The 13,468-nt window shown below is 41.3% G+C and overlaps 2 protein-coding genes across 2 annotated transcripts; both read right to left on the minus strand.

Annotated features, from left to right (window-relative positions):
• Nucleotides 1-1,190: 1,190 nt before the first annotated feature.
• LOC306913094 (peptidyl-prolyl cis-trans isomerase A-like) lies at nucleotides 1,191-5,433 on the minus strand. Its single transcript, XM_079489622.1, has 6 exons — nucleotides 5,156-5,433; nucleotides 3,922-3,952; nucleotides 3,609-3,697; nucleotides 3,073-3,169; nucleotides 2,084-2,159; nucleotides 1,191-1,553 (listed from the first exon to the last, which is right to left on the minus strand). The coding sequence occupies exons 1-6, from the start codon at nucleotides 5,309-5,311 to the stop codon at nucleotides 1,379-1,381; spliced, it is 624 nt and encodes a 207-aa protein (XP_079345748.1). The 5' UTR covers nucleotides 5,312-5,433; the 3' UTR covers nucleotides 1,191-1,378.
• A 2,149-nt stretch (nucleotides 5,434-7,582) lies between these two features.
• Nucleotides 7,583-11,637, minus strand: LOC306912915 (uncharacterized protein). Its single transcript, XM_079489374.1, has 6 exons — nucleotides 11,348-11,637; nucleotides 10,762-10,792; nucleotides 10,466-10,554; nucleotides 9,852-9,948; nucleotides 8,426-8,501; nucleotides 7,583-7,914 (listed from the first exon to the last, which is right to left on the minus strand). The coding sequence occupies exons 1-6, from the start codon at nucleotides 11,501-11,503 to the stop codon at nucleotides 7,719-7,721; spliced, it is 645 nt and encodes a 214-aa protein (XP_079345500.1). The 5' UTR covers nucleotides 11,504-11,637; the 3' UTR covers nucleotides 7,583-7,718.
• Between the last annotated feature and the right edge of the window lie 1,831 nt (nucleotides 11,638-13,468).

A 13,468-nucleotide genomic window follows, 5' to 3' on the forward strand; every position in this document is an offset into this window, starting at 1 on the left:
TGGCCAGATTATGGCAATTACAAATACACTAGTTAAAAAATATACTAGGTCTGAATTACAGTGTGGCACAAATGAGCTACTTCAGGAACCACGTATACTGCTCTAGCCGTTGAGAACACTGATGATGTGCATGTCTTCGTTTTCAAAAGACAATAAATGCTACTATACGTCCATATAATCCTACTATACAACAGTGTGGAACAGATTAGATAAATTAAGCCCTGAATGAAAATCCTGCGTTCACATTAACCACATTCAGGACGGGAACCCCTTGGTGTTTTAAGCAGTTATTCTTTAGCTACTGAAAAATAGCAGATCTACAAGCTCATATTGAGGCGCTATGAGCTTGTAGATCTGCTATTTTTGAAGAAAAAGTAGCGCTATTCTTTCAGAGCCAATGTTACTCAAATATTTGCTTCTGGAACAACATTTTTAGATGGGGGTCCTTCACATGAAATACTTTAACCCTCTTATTGCTATACCTAATTAACAGTGGATTGATTCTTCAGCCAGCATTTTTCATATGTTTAATTTGTCATTTTAATGCCAATAGAAAAATCCGCGATATACACACTATCTCATTCTGACGGGGCAAGACTGTAGTATTGGGACAATCAGTCCTGATGGTGGCGGTAACGTCACCATTTTGCCGATTCTGACCAAAAGGAGCGAGTGAACGATGACCACATCCGGTTAGGATCAAAATATCCGGCAGTAGCTTTGCTAGTGTGCCACAATGAAAGATGTCCGGAATGCTAAGCTATCATCGTATTTTTCATAACTAAGTCAAATTAAGCTCTAATCAAGCCCAAAACATTGCATTTTACGCAGCGATGCATGCGCGATCACGCGCGAGCGACCGTGCACGCGCGGATTTTCGGCCGGTTTCAGGAAGATTACACCGGCCGTTAGCAAAATTAGCTAAAAAATGCTACATTTTGCGACAATAAGCTCCCGATTATTGGGAATCAATCGATTACGTCAATTACGTCAGTGGCCATAAGGGATTTATTGATTTCAATAACGTCAATGGCCATAAACCAGTTAAGAACGACTGCCAGAGAAACATGTTTTTCAGAAGACATTTTGTAGAATCGACCTCAGGTCTACAATGGGTTCAAACTCGACCTGTACATTCTACCCAAGAATCCACTAGGCAAAGCAAAGTCAAAAGAACAAAAGTACTGACATCGTCTCAAGGTCAACTTTATTAGTATATGTCCCAAACGGGTCAATTCATTTTTTACATGCATGTCCCTGTAAAATTACTGTCAACCACCAGGGGGTGCTGCAGTGCACCCTGACCAAACAGTTGAGCCACTGTGTGACTGACAGTTTCACATTGAAGTCACAGCAGGGGGTGATATGAGGCCTCACATTAGGGGTGATAGAGCATCTGCATGGCCTCTCCAAGGTTCCACAATATTTCTCCACAATTTGCGATCGTGATTTTCTTGGAGGTCTTCCCAGACCCAGACCCATAAGACTCAATCGTCTTGATCACATCCATTCCTTCGACGACTTTGCCAAACACGACATGCTTTCCATCCAGCCTAAGGGAAGAATGAATCAGAAGATCAATGAAACTATTCCAACCTTTTTCTATAAAAAGATTCTCATTAGAATTAAAAATGAGGCAGCAATCAAACACAAATGTTTGGTCAAACCATGTGACTCCCATTGGAATTGCATTGTGGCAGCCATTAACTCATTCTGGAAGGGAACCGCTTTGTGTTTTAATCATTTTTTATAGTTTAGCTATTGAAAAATAGCAGATCTACAAGCTTGTAGATCTGCCATTTTTGAAAAATTGTGAAAATGTGGTTGCAAATCTTTGAATATATATTCTTTCACAGCGGACATTTTTAACTCAAATCTTTGCTTCCCTGGAACATGTTTTCGGCCAATTACATACAATTCTGGGGGTCCTTGACATGAAAATGTTTGAGAACCACTGCTATAGAAACACGGGTTTTCAGAAAACTGTCATGACATTTTTTTAATTTCGATGTCAGGCCTAAATGCATTAAGTCACAGACAGAGCAGAGCACATGTGTTTGCTATGAGGCCCGAGTCTACATACCACGTTGCTTTCACTACGGTGATGAAGAACTGAGATCCATTAGTGTCTTGTCCGGCGTTGGCCATGGACAAGAGTCCTGAGACACAGAGATAAGGAACAGTCAGTGGTGAAAAGTAACCAAGTAAATGTGCTCATGTAATGTACTAAGAAATACATTCAAATAAGACAACATTAAGAAAATATACAGGACTGCACTCAATGGCCTCAGTTACAAGCCCAAAATGTATTCAGAATGCATGAATTCATACCCAACTGTTTACATGGAACCTGAATACAAGTATTCCTATTCCTTATTGTTTACATGACCAAAGCATTCATTCTGAATATAACTTTGGACTATAGAGATGGACAACCCATAACCGTTATCCCTTAAGAAATGAATAACCCTACAACTAACAGCTATTATCAGATAAAATAATATATTTTGAAGCGCAGTCCCTGCAACCACACGCAACCTCCACCCAAAACAAAAAAAACACAGCATCCCATACACTGCAATGGCACTGTAATTCGCCGATGGGTTTGTAAATAGCACATTTTATTATGGGGGAAAAAAACTGGTGTATTTGTATTTTTCTAATGGGTAAAATAGCGCATTTCTGCGCACATAAAATGTCTCCAAATGGCCACCTTGGACATGCAGGGCATAAAGCACTATAGTCTACTAAGGGCAGACATGTGTAAAATAAGACATGTATTCCAAACTCCCAGTCGCATTCGGAATAAAGTGTTTATATGGTGATCTATACCACCACCCCTCCAGACCGGAATGAAAATTCATTCTGAATGGGATATTCTATCCAATTGAGGCGTTTACATGAGCATTTGCATTCTGATGACTGGAATGAATCCATTCATTCCGAATGAATTTCTGCATGTAAATGTGGGGCCAGTGTGTCTTCAAGTGGAATACTACCCCAGGAGAACAGCGAGCGAGAGAGAGAACAGCCTTCATCTACCACTGAGCAAAGCTTAATTATACACTGTACCTTCTGCATCGTGCTTCTGAATGAAGTTCTCATCTTTGAACTTGTCTCCATATATGGACTTTCCTCCAGTTCCGTCACCTTTGGTGAAATCCCCGCCCTTTAAAACATGAAAAACAACACTTTGACACCATGATATCCACAATGGAGGGTATGCGCACCCTTTTTGGTGTTTTAGGTATTATGTTATACTTTAGCTATTTAAAAATAGCAGATCTACAAGCTCATAGGTCTTGTAGGTCTGCTATTTTTGAAAAATCGTGAAAATGTGGCGTCAGGCCTAAATGGGTTAAAGTGAATGGCACATAGAGTGGCAAAGCAACATGCAAAGTGAGTTTAACATCGTTTAATGCAATCAGACAGGACTTTTCTGTTTGGATGCATGGGTTGTCAAGGCCAGAATGTAGGTTTTTTGCCACTCAGTAGGCATTCCTGCATAACTTCCGGGTTTGATGATGATGTCACGCGCATACCCTCTATAGCATTCTGTGTGCTGGTTTAGTTTCCACTTATTGAGGATTCAAATCATGTCAGCTTACCTGCAACATGAACTCAGGAATCACCCTGTGGAAACTGGATCCCTTGTAACCAAAACCTTTCTCTCCAGTGCACAGCGCTCTGAAGTTCTCTGGGAGTAAAACAATAAAGATACAGATTCGATGTGTCAATAATGCTAAAAATAAGCCTGTGTTCCATTCAGGTAAAACAGACTTGCTAATGAGCTTGTTCTCAGTGGAAAGATTCTACAACACCAAATGCAACTGAATCTCCAATTATTAGCATCTGTTTGACCTTAACTCTCTCATGTCAACATGATGGCCATGTAGCGACAGCGTAGCCTCGTAGAATTACCTGCTGTTTTGGGCACGACATCCGCGAACAACTGCAAGAATAAGAATTAAGATAAATTACAGCAAGTGGGAGTAAATACTGAAATTACTTTTTATTCCTACTGGCTACTTTGCACCGTAACAATATGTGACTACATTTGACTGAGGGACTGCCATTGGATTTTTTTGAATTTTTTTTTTCATGTCACATGAAAGCAGGGAATCATAGCTTCAAATTGACCCACTGGAGATATGGCTTATGGCTTTATTGGCTTAATTATAGAGTAATGTCTTGCAGAAAACAGAATTGTGAAAATAGGCTTGAAATGTTCACTTGTGGACTCTAACATTACACCTAGCTACATGTTTAAGCATTTATTTCATATTTACATGTCGATTTCAGCTCTGACACTTATTTCAGACATGCTCAAACTGGTCAGGCTCCTACTTGATCTAGCCCCCCGAACCCACCTCACCCCTGCCCACTTCGACAGGCTGGAATGGCTTAGGGTCGACGACAGAGTACAGCATCTTGCAATGGGTCTGGTCCACAAGATTCGATACACCACCAAGATACCCATGTACCTGTCTAGATACTTCCTTAATGTTAACGAAGTCCACACCCACAACACCAGAGGGAGTGCAACGAACCATGTACAACCCAGATTCGGCACAAACAAGGGACTAAATTCTTTTCGCTCCTATGCCACCAAAATGTGGAACGCCCTACCAACTGTCATTAAGACATGCGAATCCCTTGACTCCTTCAAAACCGCTCTCAAAGGGCACCTACGGATGGCTGCAATTCGAAACTGGCCCCCGTAAAATCTGAATCCCCCCCCCCCCGCCCCCCCCTTTTTTCCCCTCACTGTATATATTTCTTTTCCCTTTTTACCTCCTTTATGATGAATTCCTGTTCTGTCTATAGAAGTGTCTATTTGTACGTCTCTAAATGTTTTGATGATTTGAACATGGTGGACCCTATTGGAAACAAGTGTAATGCTTAATTGGGTCGTCCACTCACAGTTAACAGCCTTTGTATTGAGTTTGTGCTTGAAATGTACTGTAATTCTGCAAACTGTTAATAAATTCTTCAATCAATCAATCAAAACTCTAGTATGTGAAGAGTCTGCCTGTGCTATTAACTCATTTTTTCACCTCTGGTGAAAAGCTGGAGCTGGCAGTCTCTGTCAAATCTGGTCACATGTTATGCTAGTTTAGATTATTATAGAAGACATAATTATATACTCACTGACCTCAAAGGTTACTCTTCCTAATGGCTCGCCGTCTGCAGTGATGTTAAAGTAAACCACTGGGTTAACACCGCTGGCCGCTGCGATCCCACTGCTGCACATTAGTGTGGCGGCGAACGCCAACAAACATAGTTTGATCCGGTTCGATAATGAAAGCATCTCTGAAACGTATTAAACTGCCTACAAAAAAAAGTCACGTGTGTTCTCTACACATGGATGAATGCAAGCAGCCCATAGAGTTAGATGTAGTCCTGTTAGACTGTTTGCCACCTGTTTTCTAAGGAGCATCTTATATACTGGGTGGAAAAACACAGCCCCTTTATGTGGGGTTCACTTCCTCCACACAGCTGATTGTAATCACTTAACGAGCACCATGTGATCCCCATGCACACAGAGGTTCAGGGTTGAAACAGTAGCCACTAGTGCAGGGGTGGGCAACTGGCGGCCCGGGGGCCACATGCGGCCCCCAACTTCACTTAATGCGGCCCTCAGGTTAATGTCAGAATATACTGATATAATATTGGTTTCAGTTGTTTACAATTCTACAGTTTACATGCAAAACATGACCCGCTTTAATTACTTCAGTCTAAATTAGTAGCTCATTGCTCAACACACGTATAATTAAAGGCATTTAAAATTACATTAAAAATGTTAATTTTCAGGATTCCAATTCAAAAATAGCAAAAAAATTATTAAAGATTTCAATTTGAAAATAGCAAAAATAGCCGATCTACAAGCTTTGAGCTTGTAGATCGGCTATTTTTGCTACGACAGTAATATATGGCCCTAGGGAGTGAGTGTGGAAATATAGTGGCCCTTGCCATCGTCAAAGTTGCCCACCCCTGCACTAGTGCAAAGACTGAAAATCTTAGATTAATATGGCAAAGGGATCTAGGATATGAAATAAGTGAAGAGAAATGGTCAAATATAATTTCCAACGTTGGGTGGGCCACTAGGGATATTAAAAGCAAATTTATACATTACAAAATGATACATAGATTCTACTATACCCCTGTGAAACTGTTTAGGATGGGCTTGGTGGAAGACAAGATGTGTTGGAAATGTAAAGGGGAAAATGGTACATTTTTACATGCTTTTTTGGGAATGTCCTGTGGTTATACCATTCTGGAAAGGTACTGGGGAAACTTGGAGAATAGATGGGGCTAATACTACCAGAATGCCCAAGGTTATGGCCTTCATTTATCAACCGTGCGTACGCCAAAATATGGGTGTACGCCGAATTTACCGCAATTTTCGGCATTTACGATTTGCGCCAACGTTTGAATTTGAACTTGAGCCAAGACAAAAACCACGTATGGTCGGGAGCTGTCGTACGCTTTGTCCTCACCTGTTTTTTTGTCGTAGAACAGCGGAGCAGCATTGTTTGACCAGCTGAGAGGCTGTCACATGGGCATCTAAACATATGTATTCACTCCTAAAATGTTAATATAAAAGTATATGTATGTATGTAGGCCTATATGTGCTACATGTAAAAAAAAAAAAAGAAAAAGAAAAGGAAAAAAGGAATAGGCCTACATCAACGATGTGTCTGTGTCATATGAAATTGGTAGGAGATTACCAACTTTACAAGCAGTTAAAATCGTGCAATTAAAACAATGTTGCAAGTTTTGATGCTTAAGCCATTTAAACAGTTTTGCATGAGCGCATGCCGGTGCCCCCCCCCCTCCTGGAATAGTTAACTGGATCGAGAGTGCATGCTGCTATAGTCAAGTCTACCAACCAACGGGTAGGCTATAGTATAGTGCAATCTACAGCCATGTCTTTCTCGAGTTACATCGTCGTTTTAAGGATAAACCCGACGTGTCGCTCGAATGCCAAATGTGCCGTGCCAGCGCAAAATTGGGGACTGCTGACCGCATCGGAGTTAGGTATAGGCTAAACCACCCAGCCAGGCTGCCAGCCCACCAGTGCCAGTGTGCCACATGAGGCTGGTTTAGGCTGCACCTTTATATAAGTGTCAGTTGACAGCCCAGCCACTGCACCGACTACTGCGACTAGCGAGGTAATCTAAATAGATTGTCATAAACGTGCATGGTCGCGGTGTCATGAACGGACCACAGTGATAGAGACAGACAGGACAGGAGGAAAACAGCAGCGTGTGTGTGCGCGCCTATTTGTTATTTAATTCATTGTTCACATGCAGGTTCAGATTTTCGTTCACTAATATATTGTTGTAGGCTATATTAAATGAATAAATACTTTAATAATTTAATATAGGCTACAACACACGGCAGGCGCGTAGCACGGATCCAATGATTGACTGGGCAAATTAGCATGGGGGAGAAACATGTTTTTCAGAAGACATTTTGTAGAATCGACCTCAGGTCTAAATGGGTTCAAACACGACCTGTACATTCTACCCAAGAATCCAAGAGGCAAAGCAAAGTCAAAAGAACAAAAGTACTGACATCGTCTCAAGGTCAACTTTATTAGTATATGTCCCAAACGGGTCAATTCATTTTTTACATGCATGTCCCTGTCAACCACCAGGGGGTGCTGCAGTGCACCCTGACCAAACAGTTGAGCCACTGTGTGACTGACAGTTTCACATTGAAGTCACAGTAGGGGGTGATATGAGGCCCAGCAGCAGCTCAAGCTCTTCATCGTTCCACATTTCTCCACAATCTGCGATCGTGATTTTCTTGGAGGTCTTCCCAGACATAGACCCATAAGACTCAATCTTCTTGATCACATCCATTCCTTCGACGACTTTGCCAAACACGACATGCCTTCCATCCAGCCTAAGGGAAGAATGAATCAGAAGATCAATGAAACTATTCCAACCTTTTTCTATAAAAAGATTTTTTCATTAGAATTAAAAATGAGGCAGCAATCAAACAAATGTTTGGTCAAACCATGTGACTCCCATTGGAATTGCATTGTGGCAGCCATTAACTCATTCTGGAAGGGAACCGCTTTGTGTTTTAAGCATTATTTTATAGTTTAGCTATTGAAAAATAGCAGATCTACAAGCTTGTAGATCTGCCATTTTTGAAGAATTGTGAAAATGTGGTTGCAAATCTTTGAATATATATTCTTTCACAGCGAACATTTTTAACTCAAATCTTTGCTTCCCTGGAACATGTTTTCGGCCAATTACATACAATTCTGGGAGTCCTTGACATGAAAATGTTTGAGAACCACTGCTATAGAAACACGGGTTTTCAGAAAACTGTCATGACATTTTTTTAATTTCGAAGTCACAGACAGAGCAGAGCACATGTGTTTGCTATGAGGCCCGAGTCTACATACCACGTTGCTGGCACTACGGTGATGAAGAACTGAGATCCATTAGAGTTTGGTCCGTCGTTGGCCATGGACAAGAGTCCTGAGACACAGATAAGGAACAGTCAGTGGTGAAAAGTAACCAAGTAAATGTGCTCATGTAATGTACTAAGAAATACATTCAAATAAGACAACATTAAGAAAATATACAGGACTGCACTCAATGGCCTCAGTTACATGCCCAAAATGTATTCAGAATGAATTAATTCATTCCGAACAGAGATTCATGTTTACAAGTATTCCTATTCCTCAATTGTTTACAATGACCAAAGCATTCATTCAGAATATAACTTTGGACTATAGAGATGGACATCGCATAACCGTTATCCCTTAAGAAATGACTAACCGACAAACACTTAACAGCTATTATCTGATAAAATACAATTTTGAAGCGCAGTCCCTGCAACCACTAACCTGACTCCGCCAGATGGGGCAGCAGAGAGTACACTGGGTTCCCCCCTCCTGCTCCCATCTGGGAACTCAGGCAGACTTGATGCCCGGCCACAAAGCGGCCTGGCCAATCAGCAGCAGCTTCTAACAGCAGCTTCTAGCTGATTGGCCAGGCCGTTTTGTGGCCGGGCATCAAGTCTGCCTGAGACTCAAGTCTGCCTGAGTCTGGCGGAGTCAGGTTATGCAACCATACCCTCCACCCGGAACAACCCAGAACTAAAAAAAAAAAACAATAGCGCATTTTATTATGGGGGGTAAAAAAACCAAAGCATAAAGCACTATAGTCTACTAAGGGCAGACATGTGTAAAATAATACATGTTTTCCAAACTCCCAGTAGCATTCGGAATAAAGTGTTTATATGGTGATCTATACCAGGGGTTCTCAACATTTTTGGCCGGGGACCCACGGAAATGCTTTGGCAATGTCTCGGGACCCCCGCCCCGCCCCCCAATATAAATTGACTGCTACAATAACCTTAATAATAGAGACAATACACCATAAATAAATACTGAAACCAGATATAATCATTAGGGAAGGTGTATGCATGTACTATGTGTACTATATGTAAACTCTTCATTTCCATTTTCCAGCCATTCAGTTGCAAAAAAATATATATATTTTTTTTTATATAATTTGGGGACCCCCCAAAATAATTTGGCGACCCCCCGAGGGGTCGCGACCCACGGGTTGAGAACCCCTGATCTATACCACCACCACCACTCCAGACCGGAATGAAAAGTCATTCGTAATGGGATATTCTATTCCAATTGAGGCGTTTACATGAGCATTTTTATTCTGATGACTGGAATTAATCCATTCCGAATGAATTTCTGCATGTAAATGAGGCCAGTGTGTCTTCAAGTGGAATACTACCCCAGGAGAACAGCGAGCGAGAGAACAGCCTTCATCTACCACTGAGCAAAGCTTAATTATACACTGTACCTTCTGCATTGTGCTTCAGAATGAAGTTCTCATCTTGGAACTTGTCTCCATATATGGACTTTCCTCCAGTTCCGTCACCTCTGGTGAAATCACCGCCCTTTAAAACATGAAAAAAACAACACTTTGACACCATGATATCCACAATGGAGGGTATGCGCATGCTTAATCCATTTTGGGCAGGAACCCTTTTGGGTGTTTTAGGTATTATGTTATACTTTAGCTATTTAAAAATAGCAGATCTACAAGCTCATAGGTCTTGTAGGTCTGCTATTTTTGAAAAATCGTGAAAATGTGGCGCAAATCCTGACAGAAAACTGTCAGGATTTAGAAGACATTTTATAAATTTCGACGTCAGGCCTAAATGGGTTAAAGTGAATGGCACATAGAGTGGCAAAGCAACATGCAAAGTGAGTTTAACATCGTTTAATGCAATCAGATAGGACTTTTCTGTTTGGATGCATGGGTTGTCAAGGCCAGAAAGTAGGTTTTTTTGCCACTCAGTAGGCATTCCTGCATAACTTCCGGGTTTGATGATGTCACGCGCATACCCTCTATAGCATTCTGTGTGCTGGTTTAGTTTCCACTTATTGAGGATTCAAATCATGTCAGCTTACCTGCAACGCGTACTGAGGAATCACCCTGTGGAAACTTGATCCCATGTAACCAAAACCTTTCTCTCCAGTGCACAGCGCTCTGAAGTTCTCTGGGAGTAAAACAATAAAGATACAGATTCGATGTGTGTCAATAATGCTAAAAATAAGGTAAAACAGACTTGCTAATGAGCTTGTTCTCAGTGGAAAGATTCTACAACACCAAATGCAACTGAATCTCCAATTATTAGCATCTGTTTGACCTTAACTCTCTCATGTCAACATGGCCATGTAGCGACAGCATAGCCTCGTAGAATTACCTGCTGTTATGGGCACGACATCCGCGAACAACTGCAAGAATAAGAATTAAGATAAATTACAGCAAGTGGCAGTAAATACTGAAATTACTTTTTATTCCTACTGGCTACTTTGCACCGTAACAATATGTGACTACATTTGACTGAGGGACTGCCATTGAATTTTTTTTAATTTGTTTTTTCATGTCATATGAAAGCAGGGAATCATAGCTTCAAATTGACATATTGGTTGTTCAGTTTGACCCACTGGAGATATGGCTTATGGCTTTATTGGCTTAATTATAGAGTAATGTCTTGCAGAAAACAGAGTTGTGAAAATAGGCTTGAAATGTTCACTTGTGGACTCTAACATTACACCTAGCTACATGTTTAAGAATTTATTTCATATTTACATGTCGATTTCAGCTCTGACACTTATTTCAGACATGCTCTAGTATGTGAAGAGTCTGCCTGTGCTATTAACTCATTTTTTCTCCTCTGGTGAAAAGCTGGAGCTGGCAGTCTCTCAGTCAAATCTGGTCACATGTTATGCTTGTTTAGATTATTATAGAAGACTAAGACCTGAAGACATAATTATATACTCACTGACCTCAAAGGTTACTCTTCCTAATGGCTTGCCGTCTGCAGTGATGGTAAAGTAAACCTCTGGGTTAACACCACTGGCCGCTGCGCGACCACTGCTGCACATTAGTGTGGCGGCGAACGCCAACAAACATAGTTTGATCCGGTTCGATAATGAAAGCATCTCTGAAACTTATATAAGTTATTAAACTGCCTACCAAAAAAAAGTCACGTGTGTGTTCTCTACGCATGGATGAATGCAAGCAGCCCATAGAGTTAGATGTAGTCCTGTTAGAATGTTTGCCACCTGTTTTCTAAGGAGCATCTTATATACTGGGTGGAAAAACACACCCCCTTTATGTGGGGTTCACTTCCTCCACACAGCTGATTGTAATCACTTAACGAGCACCATGTGATCCCCATGCACACTGTAGAGGTTCAGGGTTGAAACAGTAGCCACTAGTGCAGGGGTGGGCAACTGGCGGCCCGGGGGCCACATGCGGCCCCCACCTTCACTTAATGCGGCCCTCAGGTTAATGTCAGAATACTGATATAATATTGGTTTCAGTTGTTTACAATTCTACAGTTTACATGCAAAACATGACCCGCTTTAATTACTTCAGTCTAAATTAGTAGCTCATTGCTCAACACACGTATAATTAAAGGCATTTAAAATTACATTAAAAATGTTAATTTTCAGGATTCCAATTCAAAAATAGCAAAAAAATAATTAAAGATTTCAATTTGAAAATAGCAAAAATAGCCGATCTACAAGCTTTGAGCTTGTAGATCGGCTATTTTTGCTACGACAGTAATATATGGCCCTAGGGAGTGAGTGTGGAAATATAGTGGCCCTTGCCATCGTCAAAGTTGCCCACCCCTGCACTAGTGCAAAGACTGAAAATCTTAGATTAATATGGCAAAGGGATCTAGGATATGAAATAAGTGAAGAGAAATGGTCAAATATAATTTCCAACGTTGGGTGGGCCACTAGGGATATTAAAAGCAAATGTATACATTACAAAATGATACATAGATTCTACTATACCCCTGTGAAACTGTTTAGGATGGGCTTGGTGGAAGACAAGATGTGTTGGAAATGTAAAGGGGAAAATGGTACATTTTTACATGCTTTTTTGGGAATGTCCTGTGGTTATACCATTCTGGAAAGAGGTACTGGGGAAACTTGGAGAATAGATGGGGCTAATACTACCAGAATGCCCAAGGTTATGGCCTTCATTTATCAACCGTGCGTACGCCAAAATATGGGTGTACGCCGAATTTACCGCAATTTCGGCATTTACGATTTGCGCCAACGTTTGAATTTGAACTTGAGCCAAGACAAAAACCACATATGGTCGGGAGCTGTCGTACGCTTTGTCCTCACCTGTTTTTCTGTCGTAGAACAGCGGAGCAGCATTGTTTGACCAGCTGAGAGGCTGTCACATGGGCATCTAAACATATGTATTCACTCCTAAAATGTTAATATAAAAGTATATGTATGTAGGCCTATATGTGCTACATGTAAAAAAAAAAAAAAAAAAAAAGAAAAGGAAAAAAGGAATAGGCCTACATCAACGATGTGTCTGTGTCATATGAAATTGGTAGGAGATTACCAACTTTACAAGCAGTTAAAATCGCGCAATTAAAACAATGTTGCAAGTTTTGATGCTTAAGCCATTTAAACAGTGTTTTGCATGAGCGCATGCCGGTGCCCCCCCCCCCGGAATAGTTAACTGGATCGAGAGTGCATGCTGCTATAGTCAAGTCTACCAACCAACGGGTAGGCTATAGTATAGTGCAATCTACAGCCATGTCTTTCTCGAGTTACATCGTCGTTTTAAGGATAAACCCGACGTGTCGCTCGAATGCCAAATGTGTCGTGCCAGCGCAAAATTGGGGACCGCTGACCGCATCGGAGTTAGGTATAGGCTAAACCACCCAGCCAGGCTGCCAGCCCACCAGTGCCAGTGTGCCACATGAGGCTGGTTTAGGCTGCACCTTTATATAATTGTCAGTTGACAGCCCAGCCACTGCACAGACTACTGCGACTAGCGAGGTAATCTAAATAGATTGTCATAAACGTGCATGGTCGCAGTGTCATGAACGGACCACAGTGAGAGAGACAGACAGGACAGGAGAGGAGGAA

Source organism: Electrona antarctica (assembly GCF_951216825.1).
Source record: "Electrona antarctica genome assembly, chromosome: 20".
Lineage (NCBI taxonomy): Eukaryota > Metazoa > Chordata > Actinopteri > Myctophiformes > Myctophidae > Electrona > Electrona antarctica.

Bases quoted from the DNA above. Each gene is read 5' to 3' on its own strand.
- LOC306913094 (XM_079489622.1), bottom strand. From the start codon at position 5,311: ATGCTTTCATTATCGAACCGGATCAAACTATGTTTGTTGGCGTTCGCC. The intron at 3,170-3,608 runs GTAAGCTGACAT...CATGTTTTAAAG, and splicing joins TTCCTGAGTTCATGTTGCAG to GGCGGGGATTTCACCAAAGG. The intron at 2,160-3,072 runs GTACAGTGTATA...TCTGTGTCTCAG, and splicing joins TCAGAAGCACGATGCAGAAG to GACTCTTGTCCATGGCCAAC.
- LOC306912915 (XM_079489374.1), bottom strand. From the start codon at position 11,503: ATGCTTTCATTATCGAACCGGATCAAACTATGTTTGTTGGCGTTCGCC. The intron at 10,793-11,347 runs GTCAGTGAGTAT...TTATTCTTGCAG, and splicing joins TAGGAAGAGTAACCTTTGAG to TTGTTCGCGGATGTCGTGCC. The intron at 8,502-9,851 runs GTACAGTGTATA...TCTGTGTCTCAG, and splicing joins TCTGAAGCACAATGCAGAAG to GACTCTTGTCCATGGCCAAC.